The 27856-nt window shown below is 39.2% G+C and overlaps 1 protein-coding gene across 1 annotated transcript in view; it reads left to right on the forward strand.

The window, feature by feature from the left end:
- The window catches only part of LOC134534555 (synaptotagmin-10-like), a 113424-nt gene that overhangs the window by 77687 nt on the left and 7881 nt on the right, over positions 1-27856 (forward strand). The window contains exons 4-7 of the mRNA XM_063373036.1: positions 6268-6399; positions 8687-8841; positions 11604-11772; positions 22560-22684. Coding sequence (XP_063229106.1) covers positions 6268-6399; positions 8687-8841; positions 11604-11772; positions 22560-22684 — 581 coding nt within the window. The remainder of the gene's footprint in view (positions 1-6267; positions 6400-8686; positions 8842-11603; positions 11773-22559; positions 22685-27856) is intronic.

A 27856-nucleotide genomic window follows, 5' to 3' on the forward strand; every position in this document is an offset into this window, starting at 1 on the left:
ACATCAAATTGTAGGTAATATAACCATGTTTTTCTTAAAAATGTTCAATATTTTTCCCCATTGTTACACGGCACAAATTCAACCTAAAGTCCAATTCTTCCCACAGTTTGGTTAACACGTCCGGAGTAATGGGAGCAATAGCTTCTTCAATTCTGTGTCTCAACTCTGGCAAATCATTAGCTAGCGGCGGAACGTAGACACGATATTTTATAAATCCCGAAAGGAAAAAAAAAGTATGGCGTTGTGTCAGGTGAACGTGGAGGCCAGCGAAAAAGAGCTCTGTCGTATCGACGTGTACGACCAATCCAACGGTCAGGGACTTCAACGTTCAACCACTCTCGTACAAAGAGATCCTAATGGGGAACGCACGTTGAACTGAAATTACAGATTCACTCTTAGCATATTGCAGAACACAAAACGCTTTACGCTCAGGAGTCACCATTTTGCGTAGGTGGCGCTGCAAGTTCAATGTTTTCTTTTTGAAATACCATCATTAGGATATACACCACTTAACAAACAGTGCCTCTGATTTTAGGCAGCTGTTTCAAACTGAGTGTTGTCATTAACAGTTTTTTGTGAATGTTGCATACCTGACAGGCGTCGAAGTATTTCGTACTACATTTTATACAAGTTTTTCTCGAACATGTTAGAGTAAAGGGTGATACAAAAAGGTGACATTTTACATTATTTTTGACATGTATAATAATCAGCCTTTTCAAAAACACATTCATCCACGTCACAATAATTTAGAGAAATAAGGGTGTTACCCTAAATTATTTCAATTAATTAATTTCAATTAAATGATTTTTAGGCCTCCGCTTGCAGTTCCGAAGACATCAAATGTTAAAATTGTAATAATTATGCTAGATTTTGACACGTTTATTGATGTATCAAGTAATTTTTAATATTTAAAATAATACTTTCATAAGAATAAAAATAATTATACATTAACTAACAATTTTTTAATTATTATAATAAAACTTAAAAGGGTTCTAACTCACAAGGGGGGGGGGGAAATCATTCATTTCTAGCTCAGTTTGTTAAATATATTAGTTCTTCGGAAACAATACAATAAACAGCCGTTAGAATTTTTTTTTGTAGTTTGTATTTTATTTCTTAATTTACTTTTGATTAATTTCACTGCTCTAAATGTTCTTTCAGTATTCTGCTGATGAAAAAGGAAGCCACAGAACAGTTTTGATACTAGCGTTGTTAAAAGAGGAAACATTTGCTTTTCTACAGCGTTTATTTTATATATATATATGTATAATTGTAATATTAGTTCGTTCATTTAGATTCTTAAACCTCTGAAAGCTCTTCACCGATTGCTTTGAAATTTTTACACAAGGTTTCAATCGGAAACGCGCGTATTTTTATATACCTATGTCACACCTGTGACAAGTAAAACTATAAATAAATATATAAATAGGTAAAAATATTTATTTTTTAATATTTTCATTGCTCTTGAGTGACGAATAGAGTCAGAGGGATGCATATATATAGACATATAGAAGAGATAAAGTAAAATATAGAGACACACACATATATATATATGTGTGTGTGTGTGTGTGTGTGTGTGTGTGTTGGTAGAGATACAGAGACATAGAGATGAACAGAGAAAGATAGAGAGATGCTTTCTATATGTGTACCTACTTAAAAAAAAAATACAAAAAAAAAAGATTGAGGCATTGCAACGCATGCCGGGCATTGGCTAGTTTAAAATAAAAGGACAAACAATGTGTAAGTAAACGTACTAAAACACTATAAATCTATAAAAAGTACTAGATGTAGCAGTGCAGACCTTGCAGTCGGCTTCCCACGGGGAAGGAACACGCAGTTTGCGACTCTTCAAGCGCTTGGGAAATTGGAAAAAAAGGGGGGGGGGGTGCGCAAAAAGGGGGGTTGATTAATGCTCATGCTGTTCGCGCGGCTGGGCGAACCCTCGGCAGGAGACATCTCTCTCCCTCCTCTTATTTTGCTTTTCCTTCCTCGCTCGTGGTGGACTCCGATTCCCACGGCGTGTGTTTGTATGAGATTCGTGTCATAAGGGTGGTTGTGGGAAGGAGGGGTAGGGTAGAGCATGGTGATATATCACCGAGGGAAGCAACAGATAATGGGGTTCCCTTCAGCTGAAGAAGACATCATGTTCTCCCGCGCCGTTCGAGCGAGAGGGCGTCATCTATTGTCTGTACCACGCTTAGAATGCAGTGTGAACGTAAATGGGCGATCACTCTCTCTCTTTCTAACACTCGTCGACTGCCGTTAGCGCTGTCCTTGTCTCTGAGTGGTTGCCAAGTATCATAAGAATTTTGAATTGAAATTACATGATAATATTATTTTTTTTATTAAGTTAACGATGCAATTTTCGTGTGAATTCGAATAAATGGATGTGTAGGAATTGTTGTTTTCGTTAAAGACAAAAATAAATTATATATTACAGTATTACAACAATGATATTATAAATCATTTTAATTTTTATGTGGATTCTTAAAATGCTTCTCGTGCACTCATAATTCTAAAGAAGCATACCTCCTTAACGTTTTCATAACGTATTAGGGATCTGGCAACAGCGCGTGCCATAAGCCGTGTACTGCAATCTAAGAGTGAGACAGTCTATAGCACGATGCTGGTTCGGTCTGTGTAAAAGTTTTTTTTTTTTTATTTATCATAATGCCAATTAGTTTCTCTCGAAAGCAAAGCGCACCTTTAAATTATACTATTCGGTGCATTATTCCGATGTTGGTGTTAGAATAAGGACTAATTCAAGATAATAGCGTCGTAGCCACTGCCTATAGTCGGTCTTATGCTCAGGTTGCAGTACAGAGTAAATGGCAACCACTGTTGCCACGTTCATACTACCCGGCTTGTTTCCATTAAAAATCCTAATTTGTATATCATTTTTAACTATAATAAGTTTAATATAAAATTTAATTTTACTAATTGTAGATTTTTAAAACAATAAGTAAATGCCTATTGACAGTATTATTATAGTTGTAGTCATGCTAACGAAAACATTCAATGTTAAATACCAATTTTTATTTCACAAGGGAAACTATTCGTAACAGTCGGTCGCTATTGTCAGCAAGGCATTCCATAAAATTTTGTGATTTTTTTTTTTAAATATTAAGTGATATAACATTTTTGCTGATAAAAATATGTTATACCAATATGGTGACTTTTAATTACGACCTCTTAGAAATGAAAATTGAATGTTATAACATGATGCTGTTGATAAAAGACAACAGATTTTTTTTAAATTTTCATTCCAAAGTTTACTTTATACAACACAATGTTTCGGATACATTTAAAATCATTATCATTACATTGTGAAGTTGTGTCTATAATATTTGTGCTCTATGGTGTGCATCTGGCAACAGAGCACGCCAAAATAAGAAAAGCGTTAAAGGCAGATGTGCAAACTAAGGATGAGACGCACTATTTTTCGCGAAAAGGTTTTTTTTGAGACTGAGAGTTAAAACACTGTAGCATCGTCTGTGTTTTCGCAGCCATTCAGAGCGGAAGCAAACGCGTCGTGAGTGGCCGAGTCAAATAAGGCATCTGCTTCTCTTGCAGACGGTCACCAATTATTTGATAAAAAAATTGGTATGTGGCTGTGTCATGTACATGGACGTGTGTTGTACGTGAATACGTGTACGTAAAAGGAAATATTTTCTATACAAAATATAACTTCCGCTATTTTTTTTATTTTAACACCATATATATTCACTTTAACTGTTTTACACTTATATTATATATGCAATCGATAGATTTTGACGAGAGCTGACGATTGAAACTCAAACGAACGTCGTAGCTTCTCCGAGTCAAAAGTTATACTAAATGGAAATCTCGAAACGCAGCAAATATGAACTCAAAATGGCGGCGCTTCCCCCTCCACCGCGCGCGATGCGTCACAGTCCTCACTTAGCGGGACGAATTCTTCGATCCGTCAGCTACGCAGTGGTGTGATAAAATTTTGGATGGAGATGATAGATATGTAGCCTGCAACACCAAACTGTATCTCCCGATTTTGTTATCATTATTTTTTTTGAATTGCCTCCCACTATGGAAGCAAATTTTAAAGACGTATTTACATTTTAAAAAAAAACCACGCTGGCGCGAGAAGTCTTACGAGTGTTCAGATGTTTCTGGAGAGGAACACGCGGCGAGCCGAGAGGCAGTTAGGCCCTGCTTGCGCGGAGCTCGGGCGATCTCGCCTAGATGGCCGGCGCCGCGGGCGGCCTGGGGCTCGCTCTGCCGTGAAATGGCGCAACCATGTCCAGGGGGTGGGGGTGGGGGAGGATGCAGGGAGCCAGGCGTCCCTGGCCGCGCAGAAAGGGCTAAAAATAGCCACTCCCGGCCCCCGGAGTAAAGAGATGGGCCGCCCCGCCCCGCCTTGCCGGGCAGGCCAACCCGCAGCGCGCGCCACTGCCGGAGCAACAGGTTGTTCGCGTCGCCACTCCTGCCCGCCGCGCGGGTTCATTAGGGGCGCCAGTCCGTACCGGACCATTCGAGTGTCGGCAGGGCTTCCATTTACTTGCCTCCTCTCTGGCGCAAGTGTTCATTCAGACTCCTTGCAGGTTTGCGTACGATCTCTGGCTCCTTTTCATCTCCTACTCCACTTCCATCTTGGAAGACGTCCAGATTTTACATATCTTAACGACACACGTTTATTGAAGTTTGACTTTCTTTTTGCATGCCGCGGATGATTTTTAACGCGCACGCGCGTTACGGCCGAAGTACATGCATGTATATATGCATGCATACAACTAACTCTATGTCCATTGTGCTGTAAAATATTTTTTTTTCTCGTACAAAAGTTATTTAAACAAATTTCGATTATTTTTGTAACTATTAGAATAAAAGTGATTGGGTGAATTAAATAAATTTTACGTGGTGCTGAAACATGAAGCACATATAGGTATGTCCGGAAACAGATGGCGCCCAAAACAGTAAACCACGACTGCAGTCGGCAGACCGCTGGCGAAGGAGTGATTGGTAAAGAGAACTTTCTTACTCTTACGCCGAAACACATTGTAACGCATTGAAAGAAATTGTGGTTAGTTAATAAAAAAAATTCTAAAAAAAGTTTTGGTATTTTTTTGTAGTTCCTGATAACTGGATCATCGTAGAAATTACACCGGATTAAAACATCAGACATACTGATTATTTCATAAGCTACGTTTGCTGTGGACATAAAAAATTAATTTATGAACGTTTTGTTAACCATCTGATAAGATCTTAGTGAGTTCATATTCACTTCAAGTAAACGTATTCCCCGTAAATGTTCAAATATTCCTGGATAATTAGCAATCAGTATCGTTCGCAAATAACATTGCAGTAGTAGCTGCAGCCGTTAATGCTGTTAATTCAGCGTGTGTCATGTTAACTTACGCCAGAACACAATAATTATTTTATTTTGCAACACTATCTAAAGTTTTTCAAGTGAATAATATTTCTGTACATTATTTTAAAACAAAAAGTTTATATAATTTCAATATGTTGTTAAATTTCTTAACTTGTATCAAGAAACTTGCACAGTGACTGATTAAGTAGACAGAACGTTTTTACTCGCACTTATCATGTACACAAAAATGGCCATTCTGAAAAGAGCAAAGCTGCGGTTAGCAAATAATCATTTTAAGGCCGTTAGATGGTGACTCTTTTGTAACCTGTGGATGAAAATCTGTACATTCTATCCATTGACAAACGCATACGTAAAGAGCTTGACAACTTGCCCCTGTGACCACTTCCCCCGGTCACCCGTATTTTCCAAGTAAAGAGTTTGACAACTTGCCCCTGTGACCACTTCCCCCCGTCACACGTATTGTCCAAGTAAAGAGTTTGACAACTTGCCCCTGTGACCACTTCCCCCGGTCACCCATATTATCCAAGTAAAGAGTTTATCAACTTGCCCCTGCGACCACTTCCCCCGGGTCACCCGTATTGTCGAAGTAAAGAGTTTGACAACTTGCCCCTGTGACCACTTCCCCCGGTGTCCCCTATTATCCAAGTTAAGAGTTTGACAACTTGTCCCTATGACCACTTCTCCCAGTCTCCCCTATTATCCAAGTAAATAGTTTGAGTACTTGCCCCTGTGACCACTTCTCCCAGTCTCCCATATTATCCAAGTTAAGAGTTTGACAACTTGCTCCTGTTACCACTTCTCCCGATCTCCCATATTATCCAAGTAAAGAGTTTGTCAACTTGCCCCTGTGACCACTTTCCCCGGTTCCCTGTATTTACAAACCCGTTGCTCTCGCTGTGCAGCCGGAGCTGTACGCCAAGGAGATGGTGCGGCAGTCCTCCACCGACAGCTCGGGCACCGGGGAGATGGAGTACTGCGGGAAACTGCACTTCGCGCTCAGATACGACTCGGAGATGGAAGGCCTCATCGTCAAGGTGAGCGGCGCGGTGAGAGGTTCTTGTACACCCCCGTCTGACCAGGGGTGCGTTCGAGTCGGAGAGGTGGGATGACAAGTGCGACGCTCACCATTGTCTCTAGCGTAAAGGCTGTGGACTTATAGCGTATAGTCTTCTCGTCGTGCATAGGGCATTCTACCAAAAAAAATACGGACGATAGTTTAATGTGACAACGTTATAACAAAACATTGATGAAATGATTGCATACTTTTGTGAATAAAATTGAATCATTTTTATTGAATTATCACTATTTTGTATGGATAAAAAGAAGGAGTGAAATGAAATCTACTATTTAATTGATAAATTTACTTTTATTTGCACTCTATGTTTATTACTTTAACGAAGATATTATTTTAACTATAACATTTATACATGTTTGCTATTTAACTTCTTCCAATCTGTGTTATTCTGTTAAGGATAGGACGATGATAGGAAAAGTAGGGGAGTGTTTCAAGTTTAATGTGCCTCGAAAAAGTCAAATCGATGGTTGTTCCAATCGAGTGGAAGAGAGATAGATGCGGCGCAAGCGTACAATGAGCGTAATGGTACACAGCGTAACGGGACAATGTGCGTTAAGGGACGCTTTTTCGTGCGTGCAGCCGATGTCACGTCAAAAACGATTCGTGCTTTTACTAGGAAAAGTCCTTGGAAACTCAGATGCCAACGATGTCACTTGTAAAACTACAAGACAGTGCTTTGTACAATTTGTAATATTGCGAAGCTCTGCTTTGCAGTTTTACGAATGATATCGTTTACAACAGTGTTTCCACGTATTTTCCTTGTAAAAGTACAAAACATATTTTTTATAGTGCATCTATGACATTTTTTTTTTAGATAAAGGCGTTAGTGTCTTAAAGTTCCGGTCAGAGTATGTAATAAGCAGATACCTGCAAAGTTAGCGTTATTTTCTGCACTGTAAAGGTTTTTTTTATAAGGATAGTACGTAGATACCCAGATGATAACGATATTACTTGTAAAATTGTAAGGCAGAGCTTTGAGAATTTTCCTTGTAAAAGATAAAAAATTAATTAAACCAACATTTTACAGTGTGTTACAAAAATGAACTCTTCGCTCTTGTACATAAATAATTCGGTGTCTGTTTTACTTGGGCTGCTGGCACAGTTTACTCTCCGGAAGAACGGCATGCGACTGTATCATTTGAATTGTATGATGTTGTTGGTTCTTATGAGCGTGCCAAAAAAATCCCTAATGTTGAATTATTACGCAGTTCATGTGTGTAATGGTTTTCATTCCAGGCTCTCGCCGGATGATGACGTGAAATTTGCAAGTCTCAGTTAAGTCGTAAGATTTTTAAAACATGTTAGCGAGTCTTTCAGTACCTAATCGCTAATGACGTGTAACATCTAACCTCGGCAACGAGCGAAATTCATGCGTTCTCGTGTTGTTGATGTTGTTAACAAACTTGTAACATGAAACTTGAACACGAAATTCAACGTATAATTCTTTGAAAAAATACCGAGCTTGATAAATATACGCTTTTCAACCAATTTAGGGACGAGAATCACACTTAGTTTCCGCACCCGCAGCTAGAATTCATTGCCGGAGCAGCTACGTCAACTATTAGCAGACCGAAATTTAAAACTATATAATAAAACAGCTGCAATAAAAACTAAAAAAAAATTGAAAAAAAAATTGCCGAACCCCCAGCATGATACCATATTTTCGACAAGTAATTTTATTAAATTCCCGCCCATCTTGTTAAAAATTTACTAAACAGTTAATACTATAAAGTTAACCTTTGGCTTTGTGAACTTTGGTTCGTGCCATCCGCCACAGATGGCAGCTTCGTGGTTACACATTTCCGTTCATTGCGTCTGCCTTTCCATTCACGATGACTAGAGACCCGGAAATTTCTCATATTCTTCTGGCCTCAGGATAGAATTCAAAGTTATAGGTGTGCTCGACACATGTTTACTTTCCCATTGGTTGATTTCTTAGCGAGAACATTTTTATCCTTGTTATTTGGCACTACCTGATTCGCTTACTTTTCTCCTAGCTGGGCATCATTGGCTCACGGTCGTAGACGGGCGTGTCCAAACAATTGCGTGCCAATAATGGACACAGTGCGACAGTGTGAAGGTTTGAATTCTAGCTTGCGACTAAATGAATGCGCGAAAATTCCGGGTCTCGAACGATAACACTCCCACAAAATACTGAGAGTTAAGATGTTACACGTTATATTTTTTTTGTGTGTTGGCATTGATTTGGAGGCAGTGAGTATTGTCGAAGTCCTTGACCACGACAGGTGCTGGAGGCTCGTGACCTGCCGGTGAAGGACATGACCGGCAGCAGCGACCCCTACGTGAAGGTGTACCTGCTGCCCGACCGCAAGAAGAAGTTCCAGACCAAGGTGCACCGCAAGAACCTCAACCCCGTCTTCAACGAGACCTTCATATTCAGGTCAGTCTGAAACAATCCGTCGCTTCCGTCCGTCGGTCACGTGACATGCAGCTGATCGGATGGCCCGAAGATTTCCGTCTGTCCGTCCGTCAAAAAAGCTTGACAAGCTCTGATTTTTGACGGACGGACGGATGCATTATGTCTATGCAGGGCCGGATTTACTGCCTGTGGGCCCCTAGGCTGAGTCTGTGGTGCGGGCCCTCTCTAAGGGGAAGGAGTATCCCCTTCCAGTGAAACAGTGGGAGCCTCTTTGCCTGGGTCTGGGTGGGTAGTTTATTTTAATTGACCTACAAAACTCATATTTTTGATCAATTTTCTATTTTGAAAAATTAGTTTATTATTAAACTAGACAATTTAACCAAACAGTATTTAGAGGTTAAGGAATTAGTGACACCTAAACCAATAAAAATAATCGAAAATATCTAAATGCTGACAACTCATATATCAGCTTTCCACAGAATAGTTTAGTTCGGCGCAATTAATCCACACAAAACAACTGGGCACTATGTCGACGCGTATTTTAAGAATATAAGAAGATCCACATCGCAGTATAATTTTTTTTTTCTTGTCGTGTGGTGCGGGCCCCCATTTGTGGTGCGGGCCCATAGGCAACAGCCTAGATATCCTGCGCGTAAATACGGCCCTGTGTCTATGGATTTGGCCGTGGCTGTCAATTGTCACCAGAACGCAGGCCAGTTTTGTGCAGGTCGTTCAGATGTTTTGTATGATAACATTTCGGGTCTTAAAACTCTATTTCAAACAACAACTATGAAATATTAATACAACACGTACATGAAAACGATATAAATAGCAAATCGAGAGAAAGCATGGATTGTTGGCAGCACTTATTTGGGAAAACATTCTGCCGAAGTAGGAATTCAAGTTGTTGATCACTCGGCCAGATGCGTGATGTTGACGGACGAAAGAGTGACGGAGGCGACGGGTTATTGTAATTCCGCATTTAGTCCATGGAGAGGGTATCTGCTATAAACTTTAAGTCACTCTCGTTAGCCAAACAAACTGTAGCTGCTTAAAGTCTAATGCTAAAAGTTTGTCTAACTGCTTGAAAGGAGCTCGCTAGAAAGAATCGTAAAAATGCCATCATGAAGTGAGTTTTTGGTGAACAAAGATGTTAACAACATGCCAACAAGGATAATAACAGTAATAATATTTTGCTATTAAACGGGAGGTTTCGTTCTCAGTTTGGCTTCAGTTTCTAACCTGACTATCTGTTGGTAGGCCTAATTAGTGTTTATTGTCTGCTGCCGACGCGAGAAGCCATTTCATTTTCTAGATTCAGGTTTAAAACCTCACCCGTTTTACGCAAGTATGCTTATTTGAGCGTTATTTACAATCCAAACATCGTTAGCTATCATTAAAAAAAAGGAACACAATTTATTCACTGGAGTACAAATTCATAACGTCATTGGCGAAAAAGTTCCTGCTCATTGCTGTAAAATAACATGGGCTCATTTTTTTCTCGGCTGATTCCTTTTCCATTTAATACGCTCTCTGCTTTAAATTATATTTAAATAATTCCACTGGAGCTAAAATTAACTATGACCTGCAGCACCTCCTGGTAATAAAGTTACAAAATGGCAACTGCATATTTTAATTGAATCAAGGGTTTTAATTATGGTCATTGTAATTGTTTTGTTTTTTTTAGAATATCTGCCATAACGTAAACTAATTATAGGTGAAACCATAATGAAACATGTGATTTTGCTTTTAACAACCATCGTACCAAACCTTAAAACAAAAAAAAACACATTTGAATGAACTTGAAAAAGTGTAAACATTTATTGTCGTGAACCTTAAAAAAAAAACACACGTCCCTCATTGGAGATACGTAAGAACCGGAAAAAATCACGGGTGTAATGACCTCTAGGATAGCCTCCATTATTCTCTGCATACCTCAAGCTAACCGAAATATTCATTGAGTGCTAACTTTTGAGAAGTCTCCACTGGGTAGCTTGTGATTCGATGCTTCTTTGGTTAATAGTCTCTCCTTGACCCATATAGTTCCAATCAAACTGCGAGCCAATATCAGGCAGTATCAGCACAAAGGTACACATATTTGATTTTCAGCCTATCACTAAATGAATCCATGAATTTTTTTTTCCTGTCCCTAGAGATACGGAAATTTCGCGCGTTCATTAAGTTGAATTTAGTGTGCAAACCTTCACACTCTCGCACAGTGTCCATGATTGGACGGTAGTTATTAGGGCACGCCTATCTGCGACCGCGAGCCAGCGATGCCCCAGCTAGGAGAGAAGTAAGCGAATGAGGTAGTGCCAATCAGAAATGTTAAAAAATGATCTTGCTAATAGATCAACCAATGTGAAAGTTAACACGGGCTGAGCACGGCTATGACGGATGCGCGACACTTCTGGGTCTCTGTCCCTAAGCACCACAGCTGCGCCGCAAAAGGGCCGTCAGGAAAAGGTAGGAGTAGAGACCTGCCAAATTCGCGGATTCATTCGGTGATGGGCTAGAATTCAAACACATATACCTCTTAGATAATTTTTTGCTATTGGCTTACTGTTCATCTGGACGAACATCTCAACCAGGTATAAAACCCTCAACCAAGGAAGGATCGAATCACAGACAAACCAGCTGAGACGACTTACACAAGTCGGCAGCCGATGAAACTTGCGTTATTTGCCCGAGTGTACAGGGTGTGTGTGTAAGGCCTGAAAGGCCGTCGAAACCGCGAATCTTGGCAGGTCTCTTAGGTAGGGGGTGTCACTCCGTGTTTGCAGCGTGTCGTACGAGGACCTGCGGAAGAGGTACCTGCAGTTCTCGGTGTACGACTTCGACCGCTTCTCGCGGCACGACCTGATCGGCCAGGTGGTGCTGAAAGGGCTCCTGGATAACGCCGACCTCCAGCAGGAGCTGGAGTACACCATGAACATCCTGTGCGCGCCGCAGGTGAGTCCCGGCCTCCAGCTCTCAGCGCGGAGAGTGCGCCTCTGAGCGAGATCTGGGGCCTTCGTGCAGGGTTGCGGCCATGAATTTCTCAAGTACAACCCTTATGTAATTTTTTTATGAGTAAGTTTTCTTTATTATTGAATTTTAAAAGATAATTGATTGTTAGAGCCACGGAATTTTCGCGCATTCATTTAGTCGCAAGCTAGAATGAAAACCTCCACACTGTCGCACTGTGTTCATGATTGGACCGCAGTTATCTGTACACGCCCCCTTACGACCGTGAGCCAACGATGTCCAGCCAGGAGAGAAGTAAGCGAATCAGGTAGTGCCAAATAACAAGGATAAAAATGTTCTCGCTAAGAAATCAACCAATGGGAAAGTAAACATGGGTCGAGCACACCTATAACTTCGAATTCTATCCTGAGACTAGAGGAATCCGCGAAATTTCCGGGACTCTATTGATTGTCACACTAAGATTCCAGGAAATTAGTAGACTTCCGGAACTCCCAACGTTTAAACATAGAAATAATAGTAATGAGTTTTCTCGAGAAAAGAAAACTTAATATTTTAGATATTTATATGTTGTTTTTAATTTTTCTTAAGTGAATTGTTTGCTGTTTTTTTATGTGTATGTTATTAAATACATAGTACACGCATGTCAAGCCTGTACGAAAGGCAGTCGTACTTACCACGTGTGCCAAACCGGCATTAAATACAGACTACTTGGAAACAATTCCTGCCGCTTCTGTGCATGAGTCATGTCGGGGTATAATGGGAGGAAATACATTATTGTGGCCCACTAAGGGCTACAATATCCCTTCCAAAATATTTTCTCTGTTAAGATAATTAAATTAGATTGCTATAGTTCTGTAGCGTCCCTCCTCCCCCCCCCCTTTTTTTTTCCTTTTTTCAACCCTTGGGGTTTCAACTTCAAAATTTTAACTAAATCGCAAAAATGCAAAAATCGCAAAAACATAATAATTCTAAAATCTCAAAAAGGGAAATCGAAATATCACGTAGGGAATTGTGAAGGAACATCAGTAATAAATTAGTACAGCGATTATTGGCTATGTGTAACTATGGCAAGTACGTACCGAAACTATCGGACGATCGTTCTGTTTATTGTCCGACTCACTGCACCGCGTCACCATCGCGGTGGACGAGCGAGGATTTCCGTTGAGTAGCTCCGAATGTAGACGGCCTAAAGAAAACTAAAGATATCACTAAGAATAACAGTATATTGGCCGTCGACGTTGCAGTCGTCATCTTGAGGGTAGCAGTTGTTTTTCTTTTATTGTGCTGTTGCCCCTTGCACTTATATATATACTTACCTGAGTAGGGAACGCGTCCTTTTTTGCCTGGATCTGTTGGCCAGCCTGGGGCCCCTATCCTCCTGATCTGGTAGGTGGTATGGAGTCTGCAATTTTGACAGAAAGGTCGGGAATATTTTCTTCCAACTTTCTACCAGGCTAAGTTAATTCAGGTACCTAACAACCACTTTGTCAAGAAGTATATAAAAAAATTTTTCGAAAAATATTTTCTATTTCAATGAGAAATTAAAAGTAATAACAAAGCAATTCGTATTAAAATAAATAAATTGGGTGGATAGGGTCGCCAGTTGTGCCACTACCCTCTCAACCACCTTTTCCCAGAGTTGAGGCCATTTCTAGAACGTCAGGGAACAGAGAAAAAACGAATCACTGAAAATAAAACCACGGGAAACGTTAGTTCCCCTTCCACTTTACCACTTTCCCCCCCCCCCCCCACTTCTCCATTTTTCCAACCCAGCATGCCCACAGTCATTAACGAGAGCGGTCAAGCGTTTGGCGCGCCCTTTCAGACAACAGACAGAGTGGGCGGCAGCTGTAGAGAGAGAGAGAGAGAGAGAGAGAGAGAGAGAGAGAAAGAAAGAGAGGCAAACGAGAAAGCTAGACTTGGTCCGAAGGGCACAGATTTTCAATGTCGACAGCAAAGTGATATACTTCGACGATCAAAGCGCACTACACAGAAAGGGGAAAAAAAAAGAAGGCCTTTATTTAGATGCTCCCATATCGAGCGATAAAGTCGTAGTTTGTCTACCCGTCAATATCCGTTACCGATTAAATGGATTAAAATCCGTCTACTTGGATAGTCAAAATATAATCCACTCCTGTGCAAAATATATATTTTTTTCTTCTAATTTTTAGCAAATATTCCTTTGGAAACCAGTTTCCAAGAACTAGTTTGTAATACTGCAAGAAAGATGTAACTTTTAACAACACATGGCTATGTTAATTTTTCTGCATTTATTAAATACGTTTTTAGAGATATAACTCAATACTTCGTAAGAAAATTGGGGCATGATTTTATATTTTAATTGTTTTTTTCATTCAAGCATACCTACATTTTGTAAACCATGGAAAAGATAATTGAATGTTCAACAATTTGATTTCATTTTGTTGTATCATGCTTGTTATTTACGCAGTTAATAATGGAAAGCTATTAAGTGAATGGTTTGCAAAAAATCTTTAACTATTGGAGGAACTGGGACAACACAAAGCATAAATGCCCGGGTAAGAATACGAATTCAGTTTTACTGCGAACACTATTTTAGTACCTAGTGATACAGGTCTCCACGACGCAAGTAAGTTTATATCAAAATTTTATCAATGAAATTATTTTTTAAATTTAAATTGTTTCCTAATTTTTTATCATAATAAGTACTTACGGATCTTTAAGATAGCGGCCGTAATTAAAAGTGAAACGTTCGAGAATCCAAGATGGCGAAACTTTTTTATTGAAATTTTATTCATTACTTTTTATAAAGTTTAAAATTTTTTCTGAATTTCCATTAAAGCTTTTCAAGATGTTGGCAGTAACGAAAAGTCTAAAGCACAGGAGTGGGGCGTTAGATTCCAAAAGAAAAAATGGCTGAATGTTCTAGAATTACAAATGGCTGAATCCAAATTGGCGGATCCAAAATGGCCACCATGGTCAAGGTCATCCAAGATAGCCGCCGTGACGTCATGGTGGTCGGTAATTGACCCTATCCTCAATCCTCGTATCGGCACCAGCGCCAGTAGCCCCCAAAATATACTATTCATGTGTCTGAGTTCATCTCTAATTAAAAAAACAAACAGATACTCGTATGTTTATTTAGGATTGAATGCCTTCGTTTCCACGTTTTAGTTTTTATTGTTTTTTTATTTTTACTCACTCTTTTAAATTGTTTGTTGGTTTTTTAACCTGTAATAGTAAAAAATGAAATGTTCTAATTATCAAATTTTTTACGTAATAAGCTACTTAACTATTTTGGGATTTGTGTAACTGTCATAACTTGATGTTTTAAATCGCATTACTTTGCTATCGACTTTCTGATTTCTTACTTCCAGTATTCACTACCATATTTGTATTCTAACATGTATTTTTGTACTATGTAAATCCAGAAATCAAGTCAATTACATTTTGCTTATAGTGAGAGTTCATCACTTTAGCGGAAATAAATCTTTAAATAGCATATATACATTAACATGGGATGCGGTATTATTAAAATTGTTTCAAATGCGTTGGTTATTCCAGTTTTACCATCGTGTCAGATATAACCAAGAGATCATTACCAAAAGTTAAAAGCAAAGATGCAACTTTTAGCCCGTATACAAATTTTTACCTTCATATACAGATTGACCATAGCTAATTAAAAATAAAAATGTTTTGTCACTTTGAGATGAAACATTCGCTCCACATCGTCCATCCTTTCCTTTGTATCTTTTATCGCGTTCTTTATTCGTACCGTTAAAGGTCAGATGGAGTTCACTGAGACGTTCAGAAAGTCTCCTTTAATAGACGTAATTATCGAGAACTTATTTTCCATTACGTTTACTCTTTTCTTTGTAACTTTGTGATAACAAATATCACAGTAGGTGAATACCTACCTCTGAAGAACGTAAATAATTTTCTCGAAGATATTTTTTTTTTCTATTTATTCCTCCAAAAACGTTGAACCAACTCTAACTAGCAACTAGCATAATTTATTCTCCGTGTATCGTTTGTATCCTTTCAGTTGAGTATTCTGCATGGAGATTTGGACACAGCACGTAAGTGAGCTTACCTTTCCGTCACACTCGATTTTCTCATTTCTCATTCTGCGTTTGGTCGTCTGCAGCAATTCAAAGCCTGCACTGCAAAAAATATACTCCAAAAATCGGGTTTCTGTTTTTGCGAATAAAGGTTTTACTCAATTAATTTCGTACGCACATTCTACCTGCATTTACGCTACTTTTACAAAGTCCAGATTTACTAACATTATCGAAAATTCTAAGAAGATTAAAATCAAATCCGGTGTTGCAGCATACACTGAACGTAGATTGAAAATAACATAATTAACTATTTATTTGTTGAATAAGCTGGTTTTACACTTTCTGCTGATGGTTCCCACTTTTTTCCAATGGCATTATTTTTTCTCATAATTTTTTTATCATAGTGGCTGTCAAAATTGAACCTTTTTAGTTGTATCAAATTCATCCAGGGAGTGTCCTATAATGTGCAGTCGTATTTTAAGCGTACCTGCGGCTCAGCACATTTACTGTTTCATATTTTAATTAGGATTTTTATCATCTTTCCCGAAATTTAAATTTTGCTACACAACAAATTGGTTCACTGCAGAAACATGGAGAGTTTGCTAGTACTCTTGCACTTGTGAGAACCCGTCAGAGTGCCAGCACATTTTCATCTCGCGAATCACAATTTTTATACACATTTATTTAGGAGACGTCACAGTAAATCTTCCCGTTCGTTGTCATGTCGCTTATGAGCAACTTTTGTGGAGAATTGCTTTTGAAAGCAGAGCAGTATTGTGAGGGCTGTCACATGCCAAATAATAGCGAGCTTCAACGCCACTTTTAAAAACAAAATGTTCATTCGTCAACCATATAACGTACATATTTTTTAGTCCATCTCACGCTTAGATTTCAATACAGAGCAAATAGCACCCATTTTTCTCGGCTTATCATTTAAATTATTGTTTTATATACAATCTATAATAATAAAAAGTTTAATATCATTTTTTATTTTACTTATTGTTGGATTTTCTAAGAACATTACAGCTTCTTTTGACAACATTAGTAGAATTTTATATATTCTGAAAAATATATATAAATAATAAACACTAATTATTATTGCACAATAAAATATATTTTTAGCAGCCAGTCAATATCAAATACCAGGCATTCCGTTAGTTATGTGCTAGTGTCAAACAAAGCTAAATTGTTTATATACTAAGTGATATAAAATAAATTTTTCTGTTCACATAACGAAAATGTGCAGATTGAGTCAAGTTTATTGAGAAGTGGATCAAACACATAACCTTACAGTGAATGTTCAGAATGTTCAGAACTGTACGTGTTCTCATGATCTTATTTACAATCTTCCAGTTATCATCAACACCGTCTCTCGAATCACAACTGCTAACAACAAGAAAATTGAAACCATTAACAACTAGCATATCAATTCACTAAAAATTTCACAACTTAGAAAACCTTTATAAAACTTTAACATATATCGGAAATAATTTATTTGGGCCTTAGGTAAATGGCCGTAACAAAAAAAAAGGCTTTCATAACTTTATGAGCATTATAAATCATTACTTCAATATTAATTACTCGTGGGGTCCACTATGATAAATGTTACTATTTCCCACTGGCAACTTTGCAAATGAAACAGCTCTGTTATTACCTGTCCTTAATACAGGCATATTGAATAAAATACCGATAACTAGAGACAGGAAAAATTAACGAATTATTTTCGCGGTAGGCTAAAATACAAATAGTTATACCTCAGTGCTGCCTCTGCTATTGGCTCACAACTCACCTGGATGACTCTGGGCCAATGAGAAACACCCAACCAAAGCTGTATCGAATCACAGGCTGCTACGTTGGAACGTCTCACAAGACAGCAGCCAATGAGTGGGTGACATTTGACCTAGTGTACGTAGAACTATGGAGTTCATCCTACAGGTCATTGAACCCGCGAATTTTTCCGGTCCCTACCGATAACATATGACCATAATTCAGAGACATCAGACAAGGAATATTACTATGCTCTATTATCCTATGTGTCTCAGTACTCAAATTTAATATAAACATACATATAAATCAAACTACAACAATGTAGGTATAATCCCCCTCTGAAGCCAGGGACTTTTCAATTGAACACTCACCTCAAAGTCCTCAAGGAAACGTCTCGTCCCGGGTCTGCGATGATTCACCCACTCACCCGCCGAGTAGCACGCCCCGATCCCAACAGTGCTCGACCTGAACCTCGCTGGCGGGGACTGCTGTCAGGAACTCCACGACGAGTCCTCTGGGAGGATAACATCAACACTCAGACGAAGGACTGGCCACGAACCTCCCTTCGTTGACGCCACAGCGACCGCTCCTTGACTCCGCCCTGGCGCACTTGTTCGAGGACGTCTCACTGCCGTGACGTCGTATGATTACTAGAGACCGGGAAAAAAAATAGCCGGTTCAACGACCTCCATGATAGACTCCACTATCCTCTACAAACTCGGGCCAATGCCAACTGTTCATTGGCTGTTGACTTGTGAGTCGTCTCGGAAACGGATTGCCTGTGATTCGACACTTCTATGAGGGAGGGTCTCTAATTTCATAACTCCAGATTAACAAAGAACCAATGGCAGAAGCAGCACTAAGGTATCATTATTTCAATTGTAGCATTTCACGAAATGAATCCGCGAATTTTTCAGGTCTCTAATGATAACCAACACAGCTCCGACATGATGAATCTTCCCCCCCCCCCCTCCCCCCCCCCCTCACTCTCTCTCTCTCTCTCTCCGGGTGTTCGAAGCAAGGGCACTCGCCGTTAATTGGTCACAAAACTTGGACGCGCCGCCACACAGCGCGCAGCTTTCATAATCGGTTTACTTCCAGCGGTTAATTGCGTTCGGCTCCCTCGACGCTGGCGGAACGCGGTTACGGCGGGTTCGCTGTATCGCGAAGCGCGACCCTCCCCTCCTGCGAGGAGGTGCATGCCGGGTAATGCAGGGATAATTGCTCCCCGCCCGCAAACTGTATCATCATCATCCCTTTCGTTCGACCCGCGTGACTAAGCGTCCATAGATTACCACAATGCGTGATTGATCAACAAATACCTACGCAACGAGGTTTCGGCGTGAAGATTTACTAGCGCAGCTTTGCATGCGGTTCAGATTAGCTGCTTCATTAAGCTGCAGCCGAGAGCCATTTCTAGCTGCAGCCGAGCTGTCATCATCGTCAGGGGCAGGCGTTTTTCGAGAGAGAGAGAGAGAGAGAGAGAAAACACGTGAACGCCTATTAGACTGCAAAAAGTTATACCGCACCACGGGGTTGCTTCCTTTTAATCGTCGGTTGTCTGCGAGATAAGTCGTTGCCTTATCTGACATACATAGCCACTCAGGATGCGTTTGCTTGCGCGCTGGATTACTGTGCTTGGTGTTGTGACAGTTCACACTTACCTGAAAGAAACTGACCCAATCCGCGAAATACAGACGATGCTACAGTTTTTTTTTTTTTTTTTTAACTTTCAGCTGGCCTCGGTATCATTTCACATAACATGCATGTCCCTAATCATCGCCAATAGCTCAGAGACCGGAAAAATTCTCGGGTTCATTTCGAGAGATGATAGAATAAAAACACATTTGCCTTTTTTACTGCTTCTGTAAATGGAGAACAGTATAACTGGAGGACTATTAGCCAAAGAAAAAAAATTCCACAAAAGGACTATCGAATCGCAGGGATCCAAGTTGACAGGTCTCACAAGTTAGTTGCCAGTGAGAAGGTGGCATTTGTCCGAGTATGTAGGGGATTGCGGAGTCTATACTGGAGGTCATCGAAATCGCGAATTTTTCCAGTATCTACCAATAGCTAAAGAACTGAAAAATTCGGAGCTTCATCTCGCGATATGCTAGAATCCAAATACGTTTGACTTTTTGCTGCTTCAATGATTGGATCACAGTTTTACTGAAGGACTCTGGGCCATTGAAAAAAAATTCAACAGAAGAAGTACTGAATCAAAAGCATCCCAGTTAACAGTTGTCACGTGTCAGTAGGCAAAGAGCAAATGTAATTTGCCCGAGTGCAAACAGCATCACGGAGTCTATCGTATAGGTCATTGAAATCGCGATATTTTCCGGTCTCTACCAATAGCAGACCTCGAGGACCGAATGCGAGACTTGGGCATGGCAAAGAAGTACCAGGCGGCTAAATGCCACTCACAACATCCAGTTTTGAAATTTTAAAACGAAAGTTTTTTTATTGGTTTTATCATTAAAGTACCTACTACTTAGGGTGGTTTGGAAGCTTTGGTTAAAATGTTACGTGTGTTGTTACCGTGTATGTATGTAAGTTTTTAAATTTTCAAAATTTAAATTTTTTTTTAAATCATGACGATTTGTTTTCAGCAATTTGTTGATAACTTACCGAATTATTATCTGTAGCTTTGCATGCACCGTCGGACTAAACTTTCCGCCCTCTCTGTCTACGGAAAAGTTCTCGTTGCTCGTCCGCCCACTCACACCTGAACATCTCTCGCCCTCTGCCTTCCACTTCCTTCCCCGCCATGACCACATCCTGCCGGTACAGTCTGGTCATAACCACCCCGGGTACACAATCCCGTGCGGCGGCAGATAGCGAGGATGGAACACGGCCAAAACCTGGACGGCTCATTTGCCGGGAGAGCGGTCAAGAGGCTTGTCATGTAGCTGCATCTCGTGCCACTAAAGGCTTGGTGGTCCGAGACCCCGTGCGGGAATTGCAGTTCAGTATATTCTGCTTCAGTATATTTCTAAAACCCACTGTTATTCCGCGAGTTCAATAGGTAGTAAAGTACACAAAAAAAAATTCTATATACTTATTTCAAAAGATTCCTTTGGAAACGAGTTGCCAAAAATATAGTCTGTGATATTTGTAATACTACACGAAAGATATTGTACAAGACATGGCTATGGTTATTTTTGCAAATATGAAATTTGTTTTTCGAGATAATACCGACTATTAATTACGAACATTTTCGCATAATTGTATATTATAATTGATGATTAATTTAAGCATAACATTTTTTAACCATGGACAAGATAAAAGAACACTCAATTATTAGACTTTATTTAATGGGCGCAATTAATATTGGAAAGCTATTCAGGTGAACGGTTTACAAATAACTTTAACTGTTGTAGGTACTGGAAAAACACAAAGAATAAATGCCTGGTAAGAATCCGAACGCAGTATTAATGTCAACACTATATAGTAGTGAAACAGTTGTTTTCATTTAATTGTTAAAAATTTACAAATATCTATAATTTTACATGAATATTTCTGTTTCATTTACAAAACAAAATTACAGTGTAGATTTTAAGCACACATACATCTAAAAAATACCGTTGAATATCGGACTACAGTGCTCTTGACACGTCCTCGACGACTCTGAGACCGTTATAAATAAGGGAATGTATTTTTCGCGAAATAATGTGCTCGCACGTTAGAATACATCAAAGTATGTCAGCGCTAGCGATTGTTTTGTTGTAATAAAACGGCGGCCGTAAGCAAAATAAGACATTGCCCTATTTGGCCGAGTCATTTTGGACGCGTTTGCTTCCGCACTGGATGGCTGTGATTTGTATGCTGACTGTAAACATGCACATTGCTGCCAAGTGATAAGTGATTTTCTGTATTTATTACATATTTGGACCTACTAAGTGGTATTTATTTATTACGGAAACAGACAACCCAATGATATGTGAGAAATATCGTGGGTACGTCAGTGTTTTGTAAGATAAATTTTGAGTCGTCTGTTGTCTGAATGTAGGACACAATAATTTTGGTAAAATCTGTTTTGGTAACATCCTGTTAACCTATTATATGTGCTACAAAACAAATTTACACTCAGAGAGATTTAAGAATCCAAGCATGCAATGTTTGTTTTACCAAATTTAAATTTTAATGAAGCCCTTCTGAATGGAACCTTATATAAATTTAAATTCTAATATATGGTTACAGTTTTTTTAATATTGATATTTTTATATCTGAGTCTTTTTCAAACATAATTTAAAGATGGATTATACGTGGAAGTGTTTCTTTACCAGTGTTTTATTGCATGCGTAAATATGGTAACTGATGGGTGTGCCCGGAGGTTGGCATCACTGCATGCAACCAGAAGAAACCCAAGCTCCAACTCGCAGCTGGTCGCAACAGACACCTATCCCTAGTAATGAGCTCGGGGTTTTTTTACGTGCACCCAGAGAGTATTGAGAACACCTTGGGTTCGCACGAGAGAGATAGAGGGGTTTTCACAACGCCGAAAGTACAATAACGCCGAATACCATAACGCCGAATGCCAAATTGACCGCAACGCCGTCAGCTAGAAAACTGCTGTGTACCACAACGCCGAAATACAGTAACGCCGAAAAATGTTGTTTTGATGAAGGGGGGGGGGGGGCACAGGAGCAAAATGAAAAACAAATGAATGAATTTGTGTGTGTTTCTTAAATGTATTTTAACGCCGAAATGCCACAACCTAACCTAACCTAGGCTAGCCTAACCTAACCTAACCTTACCTAACCTAACCTTTGCGGCAGTCCTGCAATGACATTTTTCGGCGTTAATGTATTTCGGCGTTTTGGTAATTCGGCGTTGTTGTACAAAGCAGTTTTCTAGCTGTCGGCGTTGTAGTCAATTTGGCATTCGGCGTTATGGTATTCGGCGTTGTGGTGCGTCCCCAGAGAGAGAGAGAGAGTAACGAAGCCCCGCTCTTCTCGCCCGCAGGAGAAGGTGGATCTCGGCGAGCTGATGCTGTCCCTGTGCTACCTGCCCACGGCCGGCAGACTGACGCTCACCGTCATCAAGGGCAGGAACTTCAAGGCGATGGACATCACCGGCAAGTCTGGTACGTGCTCTGCCTTCTCTTCTATTCTCTTCTCTTCTCTTCGGGAGGTCGTTCCCGACGCTTCTTCCTCGTTCCTTTACTCAACCCACAACTATCCCCATCCACACTGGGCTTCAAAAGAAGATTCCTTTGGAAACCAGTTGCCAAGATATAGTGTGTAATGTTACCAGAAATATATTGCGTATTTGTACAACACACGCCTGAGGTTATTTTCGCATGTACGGAATACAGTATTCAATAATTTGACTTTATTTTTGTTTATTACGACTCTCATGTGCACAGTTAAAAGTGGAAAGCTATTAAGGGAGCGGTTTACAAATAACTTAAGCTATTGAAGTCCTCTGACATCACAAAGCATAAATGGGTAAGAAACCGAAATCAGTATCATTACGGCGAATACTGTTTTGTAATGATATTTTTTTCATGTAAATTTACATATTTTACAAATATATTTAAGTTTACACAAATATTACTGTTTCGTTTACAAAAAAATATATAAATTCAGTTCAGTTACGCTACAGACGTTTCCACGATGAATGCATCTGACATAAACTAAGTGTTCTCCTTAGTGTCAGATAACTGTACCTTCGTAGAAACTATGCTCAATTTAGTTTTTAAAAAAGTAAAATGACAGGTGGAAGGATGAAGAGTGTTTTTTTTTTTTTTTTTTTTTTGCAGAATGCAAACTGAAGCAGTTTTTTTGAAGACATTGTTTATATTCCAAGATAATACTTGAGTTCATTTTTAAACTAAATAACATAACTGCTAGTGTATTTACTAATATATCTGAAAATTTATGGAGATTCTTGAACATATTTAAGAAGTGTTCTTGGTAAATTTTAGGTGGCAATTTTTAACAGTGCAGTTATTCTATATTTTAAGCATGTATTCATTGTTCCTGCATGGTCATGCTAGTAAAGAGTTATAAAATACTTATTATTGTTTAAACTCAATTGGATAATACTTTTCCCACACAAAAAACATATATTTTTAGTGAAAACACAATCCTACTTTCACTAAAAATATGTTTTCTATCGCCATAAAATATTTGGTGGGGTATATATTGACAAATAATATTTTGTGGAGGTCAAGAGACTGTCTTCTTGGAGCTTAATATACAAGTTGTTTCAGACTTGTAGAAATACCACTGATTATTCCCTTCCCGAAAATAATAAAATTGAGATGAGTCACCCAAGGTTATCCTCCAATTTAAGGGGGAGGGAAGGTTGACATGTAAAGTAAGACTCCGCATGGGGAAAGAGTCAATTTTAATTGTACTTCTAAACATACCCTCTAGACATCTATTATTTGTCCTTACTATACTTCTAGTAGGGTTGTTACATAATTGGCCATGTGGATATTTGTTTGCCATCATTTTACAAACACGGGCATCAGTATTTTTCTATAAGCAAAGTGTGGTATTATTTTAATGGTCAGAAAAGTATGCACAATTTCTTAAGGTTATTAAGCTCTAGGTGGTAATCTCACATGGGTTCATATCAAGATGTATTGCAAGTTCCTTAAGTGCTTTCAAAAATCTGTACCGGTTGTTTTATGCCTAAACATTACTATGAATTTTAGACTTTATAACCCTTTTAAAACCACAGTTTAAAAACTCAATCCGGTATCAGCAAATTCTTAAATGCGTATCGTTAGGGGCAGGAATTTTTCAAAAAAAAAAAATCTGAACGCCTATTAGACTGCAAAAAGGTAAACCCGCACCAGCTGTTTCTTCCTTGTGATTGGCGGCTGTCTGCGAGAGAAGACGATGCCGTATTTGTCCGAGCCACTCATGACGCGTTTGCTTCCGCACTGAATTACTGTGATTGGTGTTCTAACAATAGACATTTGCCTCAAAGAAACTCACCCAATCACGAAACACAGACGATGTTACAGTGTTTCAACTTTCAGATAGGCTCGGAATATTTTCGCGAAATGTGCATGCCCCTACTTTTCCGGCCTCAGACGCCACTCGGATATCTTGAGTAGTTTTGAAATCGCGTTGTTTTTTTTTTTTCTGAATCCCTGAACACCGTACGTGTGTGCCCGGGTAGGGGGTGATCGTATACGTTCCGAGGCAAGTGAGTAAACTCGCCGTACTCCGCGGCCACGCCTGTGTCCATGGTGACGCTCCCTCCAGGACTGGAAGTCAAGGACAGATCCCCTCCCTTCCCGCCTTCACACTCTTCCAGCATATTTATATTCTCTCTCTCTCTCTCGCCCCGCTGACGTCACCGGGTCCCCCAGCCGCATATCGATCACGCGCAGACGGCTCGCGCGGAGAAACACGCACGGAGCGTGTTCGAGTGTTCGGGGTGCGGAGTCTCGGGTCTCGCCGAGAGAAGCGGCCGGCGCCGAGAACACTAAAACACTGAAATCAGCCCCGTGGACCCACACGGTCTTTCAGCAATCGCCACAGGGACGCGCAGAATCTAACCTGGCTGACGAGCGAATTCTCGTGTTGCAAAGAACACTTACATAATATGAAAACTCTTGTCACGAATTTTAACGTAGAATTATTTTTAAAAATAGTGCCGAGCGTGGTGAATACACGCAAATTTTGTTTTAAACATTATTTCTTGACGCGAATCACGCGTAGTTTCCGCACCCACCGCTAGAATTCATCGCCGGAGCAGCTACGTCGACTATTTAATCGTTTTGATTTTCAGACCGAAATTTTTGACGTGACAACGTCTAATAAATAGATTAACGCCGGCTGCACGCACGAAAAAGTGTCCCGTTACGCACATTGTTCCGTTGCGCTGTGTCCAGTTACGCGCATTGTACGCTTGCGCCGCATCTATCTCTCTTCCACTCGACTCTTAATAAAGTGAAGTGAAAAGTTAATGTGGTTTTCATTGCTTATTACAACAACAATTTCGGCAATAAAGGTTAATTATTCTTGCATTTTAAAAATCTGATTACTAGTATAATTTCAAGTACTTATTCTTTTATTATTAAAATAAAAATGATTCAATTTTATTCATAAAGTATGCAATCATTGCATCAATATTTTGTTATGACGTTGTCACGTTAAACTATCGTCCGTAAACCGACTTTACAGACAACCAATTTTTTTAACTTTACAATGAAAGGGCTCTGATAAAAGCGGAAACGAATTAAAAAAAAATACTAAACCCCAGTTTTGGATCTGATTTTCGACAAGATATTTTTTTTTAAATTCTGCTCAACGTGTTAAAGTTATTTTAACAGTTGATACTATAGAGACTGGTGGGGAGGCCCGCGGTTGGCTGCAGCCCGAGTTCGCGACACTTCCTCACCCGCTGATTGGCTCGCGTCGGAGTGACCAGGAAGGTCAGTCAAATGGGCGGGAAACAGGAGCGTGGTTGTCGCGAGCAGGCAAAGCCCATACGCCCCAGATGTTCATTGTGTGCCCAGTTTACAGCAAAAATACAGAACTGTGCGAACCAACTAAACTGTTAATTGTTTTTTCATCGATGGTTGTTACTCTAAAATTATGTACGTACGCTTAAATTCTGTACCCATATCAATGATGCGTTCAAACGTGTTTTAAACTTAATTGGACACAGCTATAAAGCCAATTACAAATAAACACATTCCGCCCATAAATCGCCAAAGCTATAAGTACCTAAATGGAAACTAGTGAATATTTTCAATAAAACTTATCGACCGAGCGAAGTAATATATCTTAAATAAATTTTAGCGCATTGGCGTTTGTGTGTATTCATGTGACTTTGTCCGACGATAACTTTCGAACCGTTGATTGGATTTTTATAAAATTTTGGTAGGCAGGCATGTAAGGCTAATAGAATTTTCCGGCACGTACCTATTTGAGCTAAATCTTTCGAGAAGTTGTTGACATACTTGGATAAAAAAATGTGGGTAGAAAGGATGAGGTGGAAAAAAAATTCAAAGTGTGTTAATCAGGTCAAGTGGAGTATTCTATAAAAGTAACTTGTACATCTCAAAACTATTTTTTACAGCAAGAAAGTTTTCGTTTTTAGTCATAATCACTCTAAATATAGTAAAAACTTAATTAAGTATGCTGCAATCGACGCAAGATGGGGTTAAATTTTACAAAGTCAAAAATTAATCAGGTTATGGGATACCATTAAAAAGGCTTTACGTTATGAACTATCATTAAAAAAAGTTTAAAGTACTAGTGTATCATTAAAAAGTTTTTTTACACATTTAGTTTTAAAGCTACTTTCTGAGATAAATAATGTTCATTGAAGTACAAAATTCCCAATATGTCAAAAGATGGATCGCGCTGACGAAACCACAAACCGGTGTTACGTTAACTTAAAAAAAAAAAAGCACAGTTATCTACGTTTCGTATTATTTTGTCATTGGGTTGTCGATTGCATTGTAATTCTTTATTATTAGGTTCATATTATTTTACTTGAAACATATTTCTTGGTTTGTTCTGATAACAAGAAAAAATATTTTAACTTTGGTCTGTACTTATATACACTAAAACGGAACATCGCGAGGTCTCAGTTCAGGGGGAACTACTGGAGTAATTCAATTACAACTTGTTTCTCCTGCCAGTGGAGTTCCATTGCTGCGAGTGACAACTGGATTATTGTGCTTTCTAGCTGCGACTTACACGTTTATAATTTTGCTATGAGGTCGGCATGCATAGATTTGTTTTTACTTTTGGTTTTTTTCTCAGCGTGTTTTCTTAACATTTATTTTATGTTCATTTTTGTGCCAATACGTTTCTACACAAAATACTTTAAGCACAAACACTGTATTCGTTACTGGATGTAAATATAAGGTTTTTTTGTGAAAAGGATTTTTTTTAAATATAAAAACTTTGCTTATAACCAGACAATTATTTGGTTCCAATGCCAAGTCGATATTTTCGTTCCGCAAACCTTCGAAATCGATTCCTGTTGTATGCATTATGGCATAATATTTTTCATGTTATTTTTGTATTGCATTACCTTCATAAAATTGTATACTACCCTACTTTTTGTATGATTATTAGTAATTATATTTTTCGTCAATCCAACTATTAATAATTCCAGCTGCGACAGGTTACACCGTTACCTATTAGGTAGAATTCGTTGAACTACTACCTAATGAAGATGTCACCATGGTGCGACTTCCGGAAAAATTTTATATAGTTATATAGTTTTTCATTTCATGGTCCATAGACCCTAAAACCATCGTCAACTGAAACGGTTAT

Source organism: Bacillus rossius, chromosome 7 (genome assembly GCF_032445375.1).
Source record: "Bacillus rossius redtenbacheri isolate Brsri chromosome 7, Brsri_v3, whole genome shotgun sequence".
Classification (NCBI taxonomy): Eukaryota; Metazoa; Arthropoda; class Insecta; order Phasmatodea; family Bacillidae; genus Bacillus; species Bacillus rossius.